This window comes from Balaenoptera acutorostrata, chromosome 5 (assembly GCF_949987535.1).
Source record: "Balaenoptera acutorostrata chromosome 5, mBalAcu1.1, whole genome shotgun sequence".
Taxonomy (NCBI): Eukaryota; Metazoa; Chordata; class Mammalia; order Artiodactyla; family Balaenopteridae; genus Balaenoptera; species Balaenoptera acutorostrata.
In genome coordinates, this window is record NC_080068.1 from 78817385 (window position 1) to 78837937 (window position 20553).

A 20553-nucleotide genomic window follows, 5' to 3' on the forward strand; every position below is an offset into this window, starting at 1 on the left:
AATAACCTGTGACTCTAGGTATAAAACTTATTTTAATTGATCTATTTTAAAAAAGGAGACTGGAAGGTCTCCTTTTCCTTAAAATTCTGTTAATTCTATGAATATGGTTAGGAGATACCACTGGAACTTCATTAATCCTGTTCCTATTACTTAGGACAGGAGGTCATTCATCTATCAATATAATACAAATAATAATGAATGCATATAGCAAAGGAATATATATTTTTCACATACTAAAAATGAAGAGCTGAGGAATACATAACTAGAGAGCTGAATGTTAGCTGTGTAGGAGATGAAAAGTCACTATTTGTTGCTCTTAAATAAAAATTAGGTATATTCTGTACATGTAGCTAAGCCTTTACCCTGTAAGGGAGAAACAAAGTACTAGGTATATTAACTAAGTATGAAATACTCTTGAGTTTCTGAAACTTTGCCCTGTTTTATACGGTGTTTGCCTTGTTTCATCTGTGTATCTTGAAAAAAGGCTCTACAAGTATCAAGTATTGTAAACTGAATATTTAAAACAGATTGCCCTTCTTGACTTTGGTCAACATCCTATTAAAAAGTAATTTATGATAAAAGATTAAGTAGATTTATAAAGTTGTGCTTTAATATACTCTTATTGAAATTCAATGAGGGGAAATGAACATTACAACATGAATACTTGAGTAGATAGTATAGTACTGTAGGAAATACTCCTAAAAACTTTAGAGAATTCATGTTAATTCTTTAATTCTTTGATGAATGAAACAAAACACATACCAAGTGTTTACTATCATTTCAATTTGACCATCCTGTGCTAAGGATTAGCATGAAAGCTCTCTCGAATTCCATTTGTTATCCTTGATTTTTAATATGTAAAGATATAGCTTGCTCCATGAAAAGAGCCCTTCATACTGGTATTCCAGTGAGAAGCAATTCCATCTCCAGGCTATAGTAACTCATAAGCCTGCTGAAAGCTGGTAATAAATGCCCTAGAGACACAAAGTTAACAATCAGTTTGCCATATGAAATAATACAAATCCTAACCAACATAGCCTCTTCTAATTATCAGTGTCAATAGAGGCAGAAGTAATCCAGAATAGTATTACCCAGAACTTGCTGAAACAATTCAGAGTCCTTGCCACTGTATAGGCACTCTTTCCAGAAAGATTTGTGTGCTTACATGAAAATAAATATTACTTTCAGTATCAACTACCTCTGGATTACTCTAAATTTTGGATTAGAATCTAGCCAAATAGTGTTATATTTTCAAATAGTTTTAATTAGAATTTCAACCTATTTTAAAATTCAAAGCACTAATACAATTTATTGCATTTATGAACATACACTCATTACTGTAAAACTTGCCTAGCAGAAATATCTACCTGGTTGTTTTTCTTGTTTAAAGCAATGTGGAGGCTTAACTGCCTGTCTATTGATGAGCACCCAGAAAGAAGATATAAACCATTTTCAGGGGAAAACATGCATGCATTTATTTTTAAGAATTCCCAGTAAGGGGGAAAAAAAATTCAACATCTTTAAAAATGTGTTTATTTTTTAAAAAATCAGTTGTGTACAAAAGTGTTTCGTAGTTTTTAATTCTCAAGACAAATACCCAACCCTCCACCCCCAGCCCACCCTGCTTCAATAGTCTTTCTGGTAACCCACCCAGTTTTCCCCTTACAGGAAGTTAACGGCTCAGAATAGATCCTCCTATAGAATTTATCATCACTAACAGATTGTTTAGAATAGAGATCTAGAGAAGCTAACAAGCAAGATTCTTTCTCAGTGAGGTTAATGAAAATCCCTATAATGGCAGTAGACTTCCAGCAGACACCACAACAAAGCACCATCAATTGCTGAAAGCTAAAAAATAGATATTATTTTCAATAGTATTTCATTTTCTATTGGAAAAGTCTTTAAATTACATTAAATAAGTCTCTTTCCCCCCAAAGAAATAGTCTAGCTTTTATTATGATGCCTGTAAAAAGTAGGTAACAGCAAGCACACAAGGATCATTTAACAGCACAGTGCAAATGATATGAATCCACTCACCCCCTAGGACCAAACCGATAAAATGTGCCACACCTGATTATATACAGCAGCACTGAATATATACATATATATGTATATATTCAATGCTTGGTTGAAATAACCAAGCAAAAGGTGACACATTCACAACTTACATTCAGGTGATGAGCACAGGTTTATGAGGGTAGATCAGTCCAATAGAGCAGTAACAGAACAAATGGGACAAGTGAGATACTGACATTCCCCTACCCTTATGCCACAAGCTTTTTGATCCATATTGCAACAGTGCAAACAGAACATGTGACATAATATGTAGACATGGCAGAAAAGTCACACTTGAAGAAAGGTTATTTATCAGTAAATGACTTCAAGTTACCTTCTTCCCCAAGTGACAGCAAATAGCTGATGTTAAGCATTTATTTTTAACTGGTACTAAAAGAATGGAAACGCAAATTTTTAAAATCAATGGTTTGTACCCTGGAATTGAAGTTTCTTGAACTAGAAAAAGTGATTAATACAACATCATTTTGTACATCTCCATGAAATCAAGTTAACTGTAAACAGCTTCCTTTTCCTATCCAAACACTGTTTCCATCTAGGTACAAGAGTATACCTGGCTCCAACTCTTCCAAGCCCAAATTCATCTTTAAAACACCAAAAAAAAAAAAAAAAAAAAGAAAAGCTTTTGTTTCCTGTGCTAACAAGGATCGTGTAATATTATTATACCCCTACTGTAGAGTTTTAAAAGCTCAAATCAGGCATACACTTAGAGCCAAGAACTGCTTTTCACATTGATAAACTTATAAAGCAGTAGTAACACGATATGCTGCATTCTGTAGTGCATAAATAAGCAATATCCACTTTATCTGCCAATTCTTTCTTATACTTTAAAATTATTTTGCATAGTTTTAAGCTCCACCAGCAATCACAAACATTAAATACTTCCAAAAAAAGAAAAATTATGTCTTTCATTCCATAGATAACTCTCCTCAAAAGCAAAATGGTCAGAATACAAACACACATATATATACTTGAACGTGTTATTTAAGTAAATCATAGTCACAATTCCAAACATTTGGGGGAGCCAACACAGAGCATCTGATTTAGTACCAGTTTCTCAAATATTTATATATCTTACCGTATACTTATTTGGGTCACAAATTGCTACTCATTCATTCAGTCATCTGTACTGAAATATTACATAACTATTTGTTCTTTTAAAGGTCAGGCACATACTCAGGATACAGACCTGATTACAGTAAAAGCCTATAGGAGTATCAGTGACTTGTAGCAAATCTGTCTGCCCTAAATGGGATAAAACTATTTATATTTTTTACCATAATTTTTGAGGCCTTCACGACTGACAAATCACAAATAATTGAGAATTATAAAAATAATTTCCATCAGGGTACCTCTTCCCTAGACCTGCACTTCTAATGTTCTTTTTCCAAACATATATAAGACCACAGAAAAGAGCAACTGCCTTTATTTCTATGTTTGGGAAATAAATCTACCTGTAGAAAAATAGGAAAAAAACAAAAACAAACAAAACAGAAGGCGACAGTAGGAAATGTACCAGAAAAAGAAAGAGATTATCACATTAAATGTAAATGAGGTAAATTTTAGAAATGAAAAATCCATTATGAAGAAACCTCTCATACAAAATATTGTACTTTTCAATTTCCTGGGCATTGGGGATGTTGAATTGTAGTTAGATGAGTAAACCCTAAGGGGCTAATGTGCATAAAAGTCATAGGCAAGGTATAGCTGCCTCCAAGAGCAAAGTATATGATGCTTGACCCTTTAGTAAATTCTCAGTTCTTTCTCTCTCTCATTTGTCAAACCACAGGACAATTAAATATACCCTGATAAAATAGGCAAATAGTAAACTGGGTAGAGGTGTCTGATATTTAAAATAATCCAAATATTACTAATATTACCAAGCCACCCGCCACTAAAAAAAAAATTAATTCTAACCAACAATGGAACAAAACTGTCCACATTTTCACACAACTCCAACCTTACTTCAAAAATATAAAGAAAAGTACATGGTTTTAGCTATTTAAAATAAATAAAGAAAAATCTTGCTTCCTTTGGCATCTTTAGAAAGTAACTAAACTACAACAAAAGGAGGTGACTGTGTAAAGAAATTTATACTTAAGCAAACATATGGGGAAAGAAACAGCAACTTGTGTTTAGTATGCAATAAAATCAACTACAAGAGTTTACTATTGATTAGGAAAGCCTTACAAGTTTTTGGAAGAACCTCCACATCTTAACATTACAATATATTTAATAATGGTTCTTTTATTGCTTCTAAGATTATTGAGAAGTCAAATGAAATTATGCTGAATTTACGGTTCAAAACTATTTTCCAAACACTTCACCATTATAATTTAGGATAAGTAACACTTGAAGAAAGCAAACCTTTTATAATATGACTTTCAGTATACAGCCTTACTTTAATTCATTCTGATTCCATTACATATTTGTTATTTTTGCATTGGTCCTGAATATGTAATAAGAACTGTGTTTCTATGTATAGAACAGCCTACACAAATCCATTTCACCCTTCATAAAATGGTCACATTAGTGTTTGAGCTTGCAAAACTAATAATTTTCAAACTTTTGAACTTAGAATGAAATGTAAGTTTAATACGTATAGAAAGTCTGACTATGTACAAGAGAAGGTAAAGTTTTCAATTCTCATGTTATCAGAAACATCATAAAGAAAGCTAGATTTATAACACACTTCTATTCCTATGTGCATTTGAAGTATGTACAGTAAAACACCAACACAGCTTTCATGTGTCAATAGGGGGAAATGCAAGCAAGAGTGACTTTTAAAGGATCTGATAAAGCAATCTCTTATAAAGCCAAAATTAGGCTTAAAAAACTGCTAACAGTTGATTTCATCCTTGCAAGTTGTCAAAGACAAATTTCATCAGTTTAAAAATAGAAAGATGTTAAACTCACTGAAAAATTAAGCTGGGTTCTTTCATTAAATCTGGGAATACTGCAACATCAAGTTTTTACTGTTTTTGCAAGAGAAACGAAACTGGCAGCTCCATTTTTACATTATTACTTACTTATATATGAAAGTTCTAAGAGTGAAGAATTGTGACAAAACATACCAAATGGACAACCTAAAAATGGAGCAAAGGATACTGTCCCTCAGCACATTTCCCCACCAAATAGAGAAATTTACTATTAGAATATTAGCTGTGTGTGGTAAGAGGGGAAAAACAGATATGGTGTCCCAGTCTGTTGACAAGGACAAAAAGGCTCTGAATAGGTCACCATCTTCAATTCTGAATAATCTCTTATTTAAGAATTCTCAAATGCTTAAAATGGTGGTCTTTTCAGCTACCCATCCTAAGAAGTCAAGTACAAGCATGCAAGTAAATTCACAGGCACAGAGGATCCATGTTAAAAACAGTTAAGGTAGCTGTGATGCAACACCAACAATTTGAATGGCCCTGCCACACTCAAAATATTATCTTAATTATTCAACGAAATCCTGAAGCAAACTCTTGCTAGTCTTGGTACACTGCTAAACACTAAAGTAGCAAGTTTTTTCCATGGTTTTAGCTTAGCTCAAAGAATTTTTACACTATTAAGTAAGAAAAAAATTAAAGTATTTCCCCTTTTTAAATTTACAGAGACGTTTAATTAGCTTTATTTACAGAGCAGAGATTTTTTTCAGTCTCCAATGGTGCCCAGATAACATCATTAGGCAAGAATGCCAGTTTAAAAGAAATCTACGCAGAATCCTAAAAATAACAGATGTTGATGCTCCTCAAGAAGGGGCAAGCTTGACTATATCAGCAGCTCTATGTCTCAGTTACTCAGAAGCAATTCTGTTGCAGTCTCTACATCCCAAGATTTTGAAGACAAGGCCACTATTACTGCATTCTGTAGAAAAGAAAAGGGGACAAAATAAATAAACAAATAAAATCTCAAGGAAATATTTTTAAAATACTGCATCACCCACTGTCTTTATATTAAGAAACCACACCTTGTTTTTTCATTTTTAAGTTACCTTGCACTTCATAAAAAGAAGCTTCTAAAACCAATGACTGGAATCAGCCAAAAAAAAAAGAAAGAAAGATCACTGGTTTTAATAACAAAAATTGTTTATCAAAATTAGATTTAGGGTATTTTTTGAGCCACTTTTGTCAGCCAAGGATTTGCAGCAATAATTTAATGAATAAGTAAAAATCAACATGCCTTTATGTACTTACCCTATCAAAGCCCATAGCACATAGGTTTTCTATTTTTTTGGTGTATTCTGGACTAGAAACTGGTGCTCCAGCATACACATGTGCCCAAAGTCGAGCTGTCTGTTTGAACATTTCGGGATTTTGTTTGTACTATATGGGGGAAAAAAATTGATTGGCATGACAATGCAGTTATAATATTCAATATAGTAACTCATCTCTTAATTGCCTAAAAACCTGATTTTTCTAAGTAAAATGTAAATAAATGTAGATTAGATTTTTTAAATGTGACTGATTCACTTTCCACTGCAAACAAACTATGTCACTCAAGAAAAGACTGTTTAACCTGAAGCTGTGATTCACAAGTTTCACTGAGGAAAGAAAAACAAAAATAACGTTTATCAACTTTAATCTCCAATTTCAACAAAGTAAGTAGCAGAAAACTAATACTAAATGGAGTTATTAGAGTTGTCTCTAAACACTGTGCAGTGGTAAACATTACAGAGATAAACAGAATTACTAGCTTCTAAAATTATGTGGACATTAATAAATGTGACCAACTTTTGTATTAATCATAGCTCAGGCTAGAATACAACCTGACTTTGCTGTTTTGCTAGAGCTGTATTAGTGTACAGTGATTTAAGAAAACCCCATATGCAAAGTCCTAACTTACAGCAAATGTTTTGAGATGATTATGAACTCACCATAGAGTACTTTTTAAAAGGTAAGATTTTCCATATGCATTGGAAAGAAGTAAATTTATTCTCAAATATTCTGGGACTACCATTAATTAATAAAGCCAAGTATAAATTTAAAATATTAAATTCACTTTAATATTTCTTAAGATGTTTTATACACATTAAATATTTCTATACATTAAAATGATAAATCTAGTTTCTACCATTATTAAAAGGAAATAAGTCAAATAAGTTTTAACAGAGTTAAAAGAAAACTGAGTCCAACCTCAAACTTTGAGGCTCAGAACTCAACAGGAAATCAAAGCTGGAACTCAAGCCATGTTTCTGACTATCAAAAATGAATGAATAGCACATATATAACATGTTAAACCATAATTCTAAGCACTCTAAGGCAAATAATAGTAGAACACATTAACCAGGATATGCACAACATAAGGAGTGACGAACTTTTCAAAGGAAAGGAGGAAGTTTCTAAAAGGAAATGTTTTCTTAGGCAGAGGAAAAATGGCGGACTGGGTGAAATGACATGTAGGAATGACACCATCTTGAACAGCATGAGTTTGAAGAACAGTAAGAATTTAGGAGATGAAACTGGGTTTATAGACAGTTCAAATCATGGAGGAACTCTTCAAACTAAACAATTTGGACTTACCAAGTAGGTGATAGTAAAGCTACTAATAGGTTTTTAACAGTAAAGTGAAATAAGATTTACACTTTATAAAGCTAACTGCTATCAGTGTAGAACATGAGGGAAAGAAGAGGCTGAGGTAGGGAGCTCCATCAGAGCAGTCAAATGAGAAATTTTTAAACATGTGAATTAAGGCAATCAGAGAAGTATTACGACAGAGAGATACTGGGATACGAGAGAAAAGGAGACATAGAGAAGTACTCCAAGTCTGTGACTGGGATATATAAATAAGCTGATTATATTACAGAAGGATGAACAGGTTCACAGGTTTAAGATTCTGCATTCAGTTTTGGGAATGCTGTACTAAGGTACCCACGGAATATTCATACAGAGCTATCCACTTCCAAACAGGCTCTTGGGCTCAGGACAGAGGTCAAGCCTGAATATCATTATCAACATACAGGTGGTAACATCAGCGTGGATATGATCATCCAAGTGAGAGTATATCATGGAAAGTGAAAGAAACAATGTTAAGAACTGAGAAAGTATATTTAAAAGGGAGGAGAGGTAATTCCTTGCTGGTCCAGTGATTAGGACTCTGCACTTCCATTGCAGGGGGCATGGGTTCAATCCCTGGTTGGGGAACTAAGATCCCACAAGCCATGCAGTGTGGACAAGAAAAAAAAACAAAAACAAAAATGGAGGGCGGGGCAGAGGGGGCAGAGTGGAGAAAGAAGAGAAACAACTGTAGGAAGCAGGAGGGAACAACCACAACTACGAAGATAGGAAAAGAAAGTAGTATCTCAGAAGTCAAGAGAAGAAAAAACTTCTAGGTTAAAAAACAAAAAAACACAAGGCTCAATAAATCCTAATGGCTTAAAGCAGGGGTCCCCAACCCCCAGGCCACAGACCAGTACCAATCCTCGGCCTGTTAGGAACCGGTCCACACAGCAGGAGGTGAGCAGCCAGAGAGCAAAGCTTCATCTGCCGCTCCCCATTGCTCGCATCACCGCCTGAACCGTCTCCACCCCCCACCCTCCGCCACTGGTCCGAAGAAAAATTGTCTTCCACGAAACCAGTCCCTGGTTCCAAAACGGTTGGGAACCACTGGTTTAGAGTATGGGTTGGCAAACTTTCTTAAAGGACCACATAATAATAATTCAGGCTTTCAGACAATACTGTCTCTGTCATAATTATTCAATTCTGCCACTTGTAGCTGTGAACAAATGGGGGTGGCTACGTTCCAATAAAACATTATCTACAAAAACAGTCAGCCTGGCTGTAATTTGCTAACCTCTGCCTTGGAAATCAAAGATCACAACTGAAAAATATTTATTCCATTTGGCAATTACAAGGTTTTTGATAACCTTCACCATGCAACTTCAGTGCCACAGTTGGAGCTGATTAACATTATCATCAGGGAAGGATCATCACTGAATTAAGAGACAGATAAATGGATACACACATGATAAACCACATGTAGTAAAATGTTAATCATAGAATCAAGATGGTAGGTAGATATGTGGGTATTCACTGTTTAATTCTCTCAACATTGTGTGTTTGAAAACTTCATAATATGTTAGGAAAAAAGCATCTACCATATAAACAATTAAACTACTGTGTTAAAAAAAAATCACAAAATTAGGTTTTCACTATTATATCTGATACAATAATCTCACAGCAAGAAAGGAAACCATTTCCAAATTTACTTTCAATAGACGTATGCTTCTGTTCTAACCACTGCAAACCACTAAACACTCATAGGTAAGTAAAAAGAAAGTCTTTCAAAAGCAGCTACCTTACCTGATTTGCTACTACTGCATCTTGTGGATCATCTGGTTCTGCAGCTGCCAGTAGCGCTTGCAATGACAATAATACCGTGCGGAGAGTCATTGCTGCTGCCCTGAAATTCAAAATAGGAAGATATCCCAGTTAAGAACACTTTGCATGACGAACCAAAATAGAGGTTTTCTGAATAAAACTGAAGCTAAAAATAATCTAGTTTTTTATCTTAATCATATAATTAAGTCTTAGAAATTTATAATTATATATCTGCCTACCATTTTTTTTTTTTTTTACAACAAATGAGTCCTTCTATTTCTTAAGACAACTCAAATTGCCCTTAATTGGCTTAGTTTTTTTCATTTTGCCCGTGTTGTTGACATATCCTTATGGTCAGCTTTATCTACTGACTTACTTTCTATCCATTTCTCTAGACACAAACTTAAAATAAAGTGATAAAGTAACATGTGAAACTTCCTTTCTGTGCAATTCTAAAAACAAGATACCATCAAGCAAATATCCTTTATTTTCAAGAAAGCATAAAATTACTTGGAGGGCATTATGCTAAGTGATATGTCAGATAAAGAAAGACAAATACTATATATTATAGCACTTAAATGTGAAATCTAAAAAATAAAACAAACTAGAGAATATAACAAAAAAGAAGCAGACTCAAAGACAAAGAGAACAAACTAGTGGTGAGCAGTGGGGAGAAAGAAGGAGGGAGGGGCAATATAGGGATGGGGTGTAAAAGGTACAAATTATTAAGTATAAAATAAGCTACAAGGATATACTGTACAACATGGGGAATACAGCCAATACTTTATAATAATAATAAATATATACTATTTTATAAGTATAAATGGAGTATAACCTTTAAAAATTGTGTATCACTATATTGTACACCTGTAACTTATAATATTGTATACCTGTAATTAACAAAAAATTGAAAACCTGTAACTTATATAATACTGTACAGCACCTACACTTCAAAAAAAAAAGAAAGAAAATTAAAAAATCATTCTACAACATTCTGAAAAGGGAAAATTTTTTGCTTAATATACATAATATTCATGCCTCTAAATGTGTTTATAAAGCAAATATTTATCTAGAAAATGGTATCTACCTAACCAAAAAGGACTCTTAGCATTTCTGTTAAAAAATTACTTGACCAGTTAATATAAAAATATTTCTGAATACAATAGTGAAATACCATAGTAGTGAACTATTTTAAATGTTGAATATTATTTTTTTGAGATGATCATATGGTTTTTATTCTTCAATTTGTTAATATGGTATATCACATTGATTGATTTGCATATATTGAAGAATCCTTTATCCCTGGGATAAATCTCACTTGATCATGGTGTATGATCCTTTTAATGGGTTGTTGGATTCTGTTTGCTAGTATTTTGTTGAGGATTTTTGCATCTATATTCATCAGTGATATTGGTAATTTTCTTTTTTTGTAGTATCTTTGTCTGGTTTTGGTATCACGTTGATGGTGGCCTCATAGAATGAGTTTGGGAGTGTTCCTTCCTCCGCAATTTTTTGGAAGAGTTTGAGAAGGACGGGTGTTGGCTCTGCTCTAAATGTTTGATAGAATTCACCTGTGAAGCCATCTGGTCCTCGACTTTTGTTTGTTGGAAGATTTTTTTTTTTTTTCCTGGCTGTGTTGGGTCTTCGTTTCTGTACGAGGGCTTTCTCTAGTTGCGGCAAGCAGGGGCCCCTCTTCATCGCGGTGCGCGGGTCTCTCACTATCGTGGCCTCTCTTGTTGTGGAGCACAGGCTCCAGACGCACAGGCTCAGTAGTTGTGGCTCACGGGCCTAGTTGCTCCGCGGCATGTGGGATCTTCCCAGACCAGGGCTCGAACCCGTGTCTCCTGCATTGGCAGGCAGATTCTCAACCACTGCGCCACCAGGGAAGCCCTGTTGGAAGAGTTTTAATCACAATTTCATTACTTGTGATTGGTCTGTTCATATTTTGTATTTCTTCCTGGTTCAGTCTTGGAAGATGATACCTTTCTAAGAATTTGTCCATTTCTTCCAGGTTGTCCATTTTATTGGCAAAGAGTTGCTTGTAGTAGTCTCTTAGGATGCTTTGTATTTCTGCTGTGTCTGTTGTAACTTCTCCTTTGCCATTTCTAATTTTATTGATTTGAGTCCTCTTCCTCTTTTTCTTGATGAGTCCGGCTAAAGGTTTAGCAATTTTGTTTATCATCTCAAAGAACCAGCTTTTAGTTTTATTGATCTTTGCTAATGTTTTCTTTGTTTCTACTTCATTTATTTCTGCTCCGATCTTTATGATTTCTTTCCTTCTACTAACTTTGGGTTCTGTTTGTTCTTCTTTCTCTACTTCCTTTAGATGTAAGGTTAGATTGTTTGAGATTTTTCTTGTTTCTTAAGGTACACTTGTATTGCTATAAACTTCCCTCTTAGAACTGCTTTTGCTGCATCCCATAGGTTTTGGATCGTTGTGTTTTCGTTGTAATTTGTCTCTAGGTATTTTTTAATTTCCTCTTTGATGTCTTCAGTGATCTCTTGGTTATTTAGTAACATATTGTTTAGCCTCCATGTGTTTGTGTTTTTTACACTTTTTTCCCCCTATAACTGGTTTCTAATCTCATAGCATTGTCGTCAGAAAAGATGCTTGATATGATTTCAATTATCTTAAATTTACTGAGGCTTGATCTGTGACTCAAGATGTGATCTATCCTGGAGAATGTTCCGTGTGCACTTGAGAAGAAAGTACAATCTGCTACTTTTGGAAGGAATGTCCTATAAATATCAATTAAATCTATCTAGTCTATTGTGTCATTTAATTGATATAAATATCAATTAAATCTATCTGCTTCTATTGTGTTTCCTTATTAATTTTGTTTCGATGATTTGTCCATTGGTGTAAGTGAGGTGTTAAAGTCCCCCATTATTACTGTGTTACTGTCGATTTCCTCTTTTATAGCTGTTAGCAGTTGCCTGATGTATTGAAGTGCTCCTATGTTGGGTACATATATGTTTACAATTGTTAAATCTTCTTCTTTAATTGATCCCTTGATCATTATGTAGTGTCCTTCCTTGCCTCTTGTAACATTCTTTACTTTAAAGTCTGTTTTATCTGATATGAGTATTGCTACTCCAGCTTTCTTTTGATTTCCATTTGCATGGAATATCTTTTTCCATCCCCTTACTTTCAGTCTGTTTGTGTCCTTAGGTCTGAAGTGGGTCTCTTGTAGACAAGCATATACTTGGGTCTTGGTTTTGTATCCATTCAGCAAGCCTGTGTCTTTTGGTTGGAGCATTTAATCCATTCATGTTTAAGGTAATTATTGATATGTATGTTCCTATTACCATTTTGTTGATAGTTATGGGTTTGTTTTGTAGGTCCTTTTCTCTTGTGTTTCCCACTCAGAGAAGTTCCTTTAGCATTTGTTGTAGAGCTGGTTTGGTGGTGCTGAATTCTCTTAGCTTTTGCTTCTCTGTAAAGCTTTTGATTTCTGTCAAATCTGAATGAGATCCTTGCCAGGTAGAGTAACCTTGGTTGTAGATTCTTCCCTTTCATCACTTTAAATATATCATGCCACTCCCTTCTGGCTTGTAGAGTTTCTGCCGAGAAATCAGCTGTTAACCTTATGGGAGTTCCCTTGTATGTTATTTGTCATTTTTCCCTTGTTGCTTTTAATAATTTTTCTTTGCCTTTAATTTTTGTCAATTTGATTACTTATGTGTCTCGGTGTGTTTCTCCCTGGGTTTATCCTGTATGGGACTCTGCGTTTCCTGGACTTGGGTGGCTATTTCCTTTCCCATGTTAGGGAAGTTTTCGACTATAACCTCTTCATATATTTTCTCGGATACTTTCTCTCTCTCTTCTCCTTCTGGGACCCCTATAATGCGAATGTTGTTGTGTTTAATGTTGTCCCCGAGGTCTCTTAGGCTATCTTCATTTCTTTTCATTCTTTTTTCTCTATTCTGTTCCGCAGCAGTGAATTCCACCATTCTGTCTTCCAGGTCACTTATCCGTTCTTCTGCCTGTTATTCTGCTATTGATCCCTTCTAGTGTAGTTTTCATTTCAGTTATTGTATTGTTCATTTCTGTTTGTTTGTTCTTTAATTCTTCTAGATCTTTGTTAAACATTTCTTGCATCTTCTCGATCTTTGCCTCCATTCTTTTTCCGAGGACCTGGATGATCTTCACTATCATTATTCTGAATTCTTTTTTCTTTTTTTTCAAACATCTTTATTGAAGTATAATTGCCTTACAATAGTGTGTTAGCATCTGCTTTATAACAAAGTGAATCAGTTATACATATACAATATGTTCCCATTTCTCTTCCTATTCTGAATTCTTTTTCTGCAAGGTTGTCTATCTCCACTTCATTTAGTTCTTTTTCTGGGGTTTTATCTTGTTCCTTCATTTGGTACAAAGTCCTCTGCCTTTTCATTTTGTGCATCTTTTTGTGAATGTGGTTTTCCTTCCACAGGCTGCAGAATTGTAGTTCTTCTTGCTTCTGCTAAATGTTGAAGATTACTAAAGAACATGCCCATTTTCACCACACAAATTAGATAATTCTAAACCAGTCTTTTTCAACTGGGTTCCTCATTTTAACCACAGAACAGAGCAAATTACTAAGTATTTTCTCAATTTCCCCAAGGATGGTATATAAATAGTACCATCCTGGATGCTTAGGAAAAAAGTTAATTTATTATCAACAACAAATGTCTTAAGGAAATGTGTCTCACACAGTGTGGTTTCTTCAACCGGTAGCAGCAACCTCACTTGGGAACTTCTAAGAAATGAAAATTATTAGCCCTGTCCCAGACCTACTGAATCAGAAACTCTGGGGTGGTTTAACAGATACTCCAAGTGATTCTGATGCAAGCTAATTTTTGAGAAATACTACTTTAGTGCATTACAGCTTAAAGCGAATTGAGAAAGGCTGTCTAAACCAATAAAATTAAACCAGTACCACAAACATGTCTATATTTTATCTATTAGAGAAAAATTACAATGCAAATGGTTCTTCATCTAAAATGCTATCGGAATTGTCATTTATATTAAATTCCACAAAATGCAAACTAATCTATAGTGACAGCAGATCAGTGGCTGCTGGGGAATGGGGGAGCAGGAAGGGTGGGAAGGAGCAATTACAAAGGGACACTCACTAGGAAACTTCTGGATATGTTGGTTATGTTTGCTATCTTGATTTGTGATAGCTTCATGGATGTATCTGTATGTCCAAACTTATCAAATTGTGCATTTTTAATGTGTGCAGTTTAAGATAGATCACACCTCAATAAAGCATTTTTAAAAGTTGTGTTTAACAAAAAAAGCTATCAGAATAAAAAATTTTATTGATCAACTTATCCTTTTAGAGAAGCTACAAAAATAGGAAAAACTTTGGTTATGATGTTTTAAAATTAGGTGAAATGCTAAACTGGCATTGAAAAGAGAATAAAATTTTAAAAACTTTTTAAACCGCTACATAGTTATATGAAATGGAAATTTTTTTTTTTTTTTTGCCACACTGCACAGCACATGGGATCTTAGTTCCCTTACCAGGGATCAAACCTGTACCCCCTGTATTGGAAACATGGAATCTTAACCACTGGACCACCAAGGCAGTCCTGTGTAATGGAAATTTCTAATTCTGAAACAGGGCTGGGAAAATAGAAATTATTTTTCTAGACTAAATTTCTAAATTTCCTAAGAGCGTGCACAACTTATTTTCAACCAAAAGTTTTAACATCTTTAGAATGGACAATATTCTTTTAAGACAGTAATCAAAGCATAAAATTCCAAATTTAGTCCTTAAATGTTAATTCTTGTTCTACCATTCATTATCACTATTAACAAGATGAAATCTTTCTTAATTACTTACTCACTCTAACTTCATTTTATATTTGGGTAATTGTAAAGAGAATGTTTAAAGGCACATGCACGTCAAGAGCTGCCCAGATATATCACCTTGAAGCTAACTTAAACCACTCAAAAAAGGACAAAAAAATACAAAATATCACAGAAATAGAATATACAAAGCTGGCTACTCTAATATCCCAGTAAAATTAAGCATCCTGATTTAGAAATCTTTTTTTTTTTTTGGCCACACCACGCAGCAGGCAGGATCTTAGTTCCCCAACCAGGGATCGAACCCGTGCCCCCTGCATTTGGACCACTGGGCCACAGGGAAGTTACGCAATTTAGACATCTATAACAACACTTTAAACAAAATATTAAGTTATATGTTTAACTGATCCCACATGATGCGTGGCACGGCCAACAGAATAAATAAATAAAATAAAATTATTTCAAGGAAATGTATCTGAATATGGAAGAAAACTCTTCACTCAGAGTATTTAACTGTATATACTAAAACAATTATAAAACTCCATAATTTTAATTTACAATAAACACATATATGTTTACATCTCAACAAGGCAATAAACATTATTCTTTACAATTTAATGAGCTCTCCTATTTACGATAGCCAGAACATGGAAGCAACCTAAGTGTCCATTGAAAGATGAATGGATAAAGAAGATTTGGCACATATATACAATGGAATATTACTCAGCCATAAAAAGAAACGAAATTGAGTTATCTGTAGTGAGGTGGATGGACCTAGAGTCTGTCATACAGAGTGAAGTAAGTCAGAAACAGAAAAACAAACACTGTATGCTAACACATATATATGGAATCTTAAAAAAAAAATAAATGGTTCTAAAGAACCTAGGGGCAGGACAGGAATAAAGAGGCAGACATACAAAAAGAGAAAAACAAATATAGTATATTAATGCATGTATGTGGAACCTAGAAAAATGGTACAGATGAGCCGGTTTGCAGGGCAGAAGCTGAGCCACAGATGTAGAGAACAGACATATGGATACCAAGGGGGGAAAACTGCGGTGGGGTGGGGATGGTGGTGTGCTGAATTGGGCGATTGGGATTGACATGTATACACTGATGTATATAAAAGTGATGACTAATAAGAACCTGCAGTATAAAAAAACAAACAAACAAACAAAAAAGACGCAGACATAGAGAATGGACTTGAGGACATGGGGAGGGGGAAGGGTAAGCTGGGACAAAGTAAGAGAGTGGCATGGACATATATAAACTACCAAATGTAAAATAGATAGCTAGGGCCTTGAACCAAGATGGTGGAATAGAAGGACATGCTCTCCCTCTTGTGAGAACACCAGAACCACAACTAGCTGCTTTACAACCATCGACAGGAAGACACTGGAACTCACCAAAAAAGATACCCCACATCTAAAGACAAAGGAGAAGCCACAATGAGATGGTAGGAGGGGCGCAAGCACAGTAAAATCAAATCCCATAACTGCTGGGTGGGTGACTCACAGACTGGAGAACACTTATACCACAGAAGTCCACCCACTGGAGTGAAGGTTCTGAGCCCCACATCAGGCTTGCAAACCTGGGGGTCCAGCAACGGGAGGAGGAATTCCTAGAGAATCAGACTTTGAAGGCTAGTGGGATTTGATTGCAGGACTTTGGCAGGACTGGGGGAAACAGAGACTCCACTCTTGGAGGGCACACACAAAGTAGTGCGTGCATCGGGACCCAGGGGAAGGAGCAGTCACCCCAGGGGAGACTGAACCAGACCTACCTGCTAGTGCTGGAGGATCTCCTACAGAGGCGGGGGGGGGGCGGGGGAGGTGGCTGTGGCTCACCATGGGGACAAGGACACTGGCAGCATAAGTTCTGGGACACACTCCCTGGCATGAGCCCTCCCAGAGTCCACCATTAGCCCCACCAAAGAGCCCGGGTAGGCTGAAGTGTTGGGTCGCCTCAGGCCAAACACCAACAGAGAAGGAACCCAGTCCCACCCATCAGCAGTCAAGCAGATTAAACTTTTACTGAGCTCTGCCCACCAGAGCAACAGTCAGCTCTACCGACCACCAGTCCCTCCCATCAGGAAACTTGCACAAGCCTCTTAGATAGCCTCATCCACCAGAGGGCAAACAGCAGAAGCAAGAAGAACTACAATCCTGCAGCCTGTGGAACAAAAACCACATTCACAGAAAGACAGACAAGATGAAAAGGCAGAGGGCTATGTAGCAGATGAAGGAACAAGATAAAACCCCAGAAAAACAACTAAATGAAGTGGAGATAGGCAACCTTCCAGAAAAATAATTCAGAATAATCATAGTGAAGATCATCCAGGACCTCGGACAAAGAATGGAGGCAAAGATCGAGAAGACGCAAGAAATGTTTAACAAAGACCTAGAAGAATTAAAGAACAAACAAACAGAGATGAACAATACAATAATTGAAATGAAAACTACACTAGAAGGAATCAATAGCAGAATAACAGGCAGAAGAATGGATAAGTGACCTGGAAGACAGAATGGTGGAATTCACTGCTGTGGAACAGACTAAAGAAAAAAGAATGAAAAGAAATGAAGACAGCCTAAGAGACCTCGAGGACAACATTAAACACAACAACATTTGCATTATAGGGGTCCCAGAAGGAGAAGAGAGAGAGAAAGGATCCAAGAAAACATTTGAAGAGATAGAGTCGAAAACTTCCCTAACATAGGAAAGGAAACAGCCACCCAAATCCAGGAAGCACGGAGAGTCCCATACAAGATAAACAAAAGGAGAAACACGCCAAGACACATATTAAGCAAACTGGCAAAAATTAAAGACAAAGAAAAATTATTGAAAGCAGCAAGGGAAAAATGACAAGTAACATACAAGGGAACTCCCATAAGGTTAACAGTTGATTTCTCAGCAGAAACAATACAAGCCAGAAGGGAGTGGCATGATATACTTAAAGTGATGAAAGGGAAGAACCAACAACCAAGATTACTCTACCCGGCAAGGATCTCATTCAGATTCGATGGAGAAATCAAAAGCTTTGAGACAGACAAGCAACAGCTATGAGAATTCAGCACCACCAAACCAGCTCTACAACAAATGCTAAAGGAAATTCTCTAAGGAGGAAACACGAGAGAAGAAAGGGACCTACAAAAACAAACCCAAAGCAATTAAGAAAATGGTCAGGGCTTCCCTGGTGGCGCAGTGGTTGAGAATCTGCCTGCCAATGCAGGGGACATGGGTTCGAGCCCTGGTCTGGGAAGATCCCACATGCCACGGAGCAACTGGGCCCATGAGCCACAATTAATGAGCCTGCGCGTCTGGAGCCTGTGCTCCGCAACAAGAGAGGCTGCGATGGTGAGAGGCCCGTGCACCGCGATGAAGAGTGGTCCCCACTTGCCGCAACTAGAGAAAGCCCTCGCACAGAAACGAAGACTCAACACAGTCATAAATAAATAAATAAATAAATAAAAGAACGTGAATTTCTTTAAAAAACAAAAAAAAACACACACAAAAAAACACGAAGCTTCGGGTTTGCCAAATACCCGTGGCCTTTAAAAACAAAAAACAAACAAAAAAAATGGTCATAGGAACATACATATCAATAATTACCTTAAACATGAATGGATTCAAGGCTCCAACCAAAAGACACAGGCTTGCTGAATGGATACAAAAACAAGACCCATATATATGCTGTCTACAAGAGACCCACTTCAGACCTAGGGACACATACAGACTGAAAGTGAGGGGATGGAAAAAGATATTCCATGTCAATGGAAATCAAAAGAAAGCTGGAGTAGCAATACTCATATCAGATAAAATAGACTTTAAAATAAAGAATGTTACAAGAGACAAGGAAGGACACTACATAATGATCAAGGGATCAATCCAAGAAGAAGATATAACAATTGTAAATATATATGCACCCAACATAGGAGCACCTCAATACATAAGGCAACTGCTAACAGCTATAAAAGAGGAAATCGACAGTAACACAGTAATAGTGGGGGACTTTAACACCTCACTTACACCAATGGACAGATCATCCAAACAGAAAATAAATAAGGAAACAGAAGCTTTAAATGACGCAACAGACCAGATAGACTTAATTTATATTTATAGGACATTCCATCCAAAAACAGCAGATTACACTTTCTTCTCAAGTGCACACGGAACATTCTCCAGGATAGATCACATCTTGGGTCACAAATCAAAAATTTGAAATCATATCAAGCATCTTTTCTGACCACAACGCTATGAGATTAGAAATGAATTACACGGAAAACAACATAAAAAAAACACAAACACATGGAGGCTAAACAATACGCTACTAAATAACCAAGAGATCACTGAAGAAATCAAAGATGAAATCAAAAAATACCTAGAGACAAATGACAATGAAAACACGACGACCCAAAACCTATGGGATGCAGCAAAAGCAGTTCTAAGACGGAAGTTTATAGCTATACAAGCCTACTTCAAGAAACAAGAAAAATCTCAAATAAACAATCTAAACTTACACCTAAAGGAACTAGAGAAAGAAGAACAAACAAAACCCAAAGTTTGCAGAAGGAAAGAAATCATAAAGATCAGAGCAGAAATAAATAAAATAGAAACAAAGAAAACAATAGCAAAGATTAATAAAACTAAAAGCTGGTTCTGTGAGCAGATAAACAAAATTGATAAACCATTAGCCAGACTCATCAAGAAAAAGAGGAAGAGGACTCAAATCAATAAAATTAGAAATGAAAAAGGAGAAGTTACAACAGACACTGCAGAAATACAAAGCATCCTAAAAGACTACTACAAGCAACTCTATGCCAATAAAATGGACAACCTGGAAGAAACTGACCAATTCTTAGAAAGGTATAATCTTCCAACACTGAACCAGGAAGAAATAGAAAATATGAACAGACCAATCACAAGTAATGGAATTGAAACTGTGATTAAAAATCTTTCAACAAATAGAAGTCCAGGACCAGATGGCTTCACAGGTGAATTCTATCAAACATTTAGAGAAGAGCCAACACCCATCCTTCTCAAACTCTCCCAAAAAACTGCAGAGGAAGGAACACTCCCAAACTCATTCTATGAGGCCACCATCAACCTGATACCAAAACCAGACAACGATACTACAAAAAAAGAAAATTACAGACCAATATCACTGATGAATATAGATGCAAAAATCCTCAACAAAATACTAGCAAACAGAATCCAACAACCCATTAAAAGGATCATACACCATGATCAAGTGAGATTTATCCCAGGGATAAAGGATTCTTCAATATATGTAAATCAATCAATGTGATACACCATATTAAGAAACTGAAGGAGAAAAACCATATGATCATCTCAATAAATGCAGAAAAAGCT

At 35.8% G+C, this 20553-nt stretch overlaps 1 protein-coding gene across 2 annotated transcripts in view; it reads right to left on the reverse strand.

The window, feature by feature from the left end:
* Nucleotides 1–2886: 2886 nt before the first annotated feature.
* UBE2K (ubiquitin conjugating enzyme E2 K) overlaps nucleotides 2887–20553 on the reverse strand; it is a 76773-nt gene continuing 59106 nt past the window's right edge. For both annotated transcript variants that reach the window (XM_007178803.3, XM_007178804.2), the window contains 3 exons: nucleotides 9363–9462; nucleotides 6258–6386; nucleotides 2887–5928 (listed from right to left, as the gene is read on the reverse strand). In XM_007178803.3, the coding sequence (XP_007178865.1) occupies nucleotides 5854–5928; nucleotides 6258–6386; nucleotides 9363–9462 (304 nt within the window). In that variant the 3' untranslated portion in view covers nucleotides 2887–5853. The remainder of the gene's footprint in view (nucleotides 5929–6257; nucleotides 6387–9362; nucleotides 9463–20553) is intronic.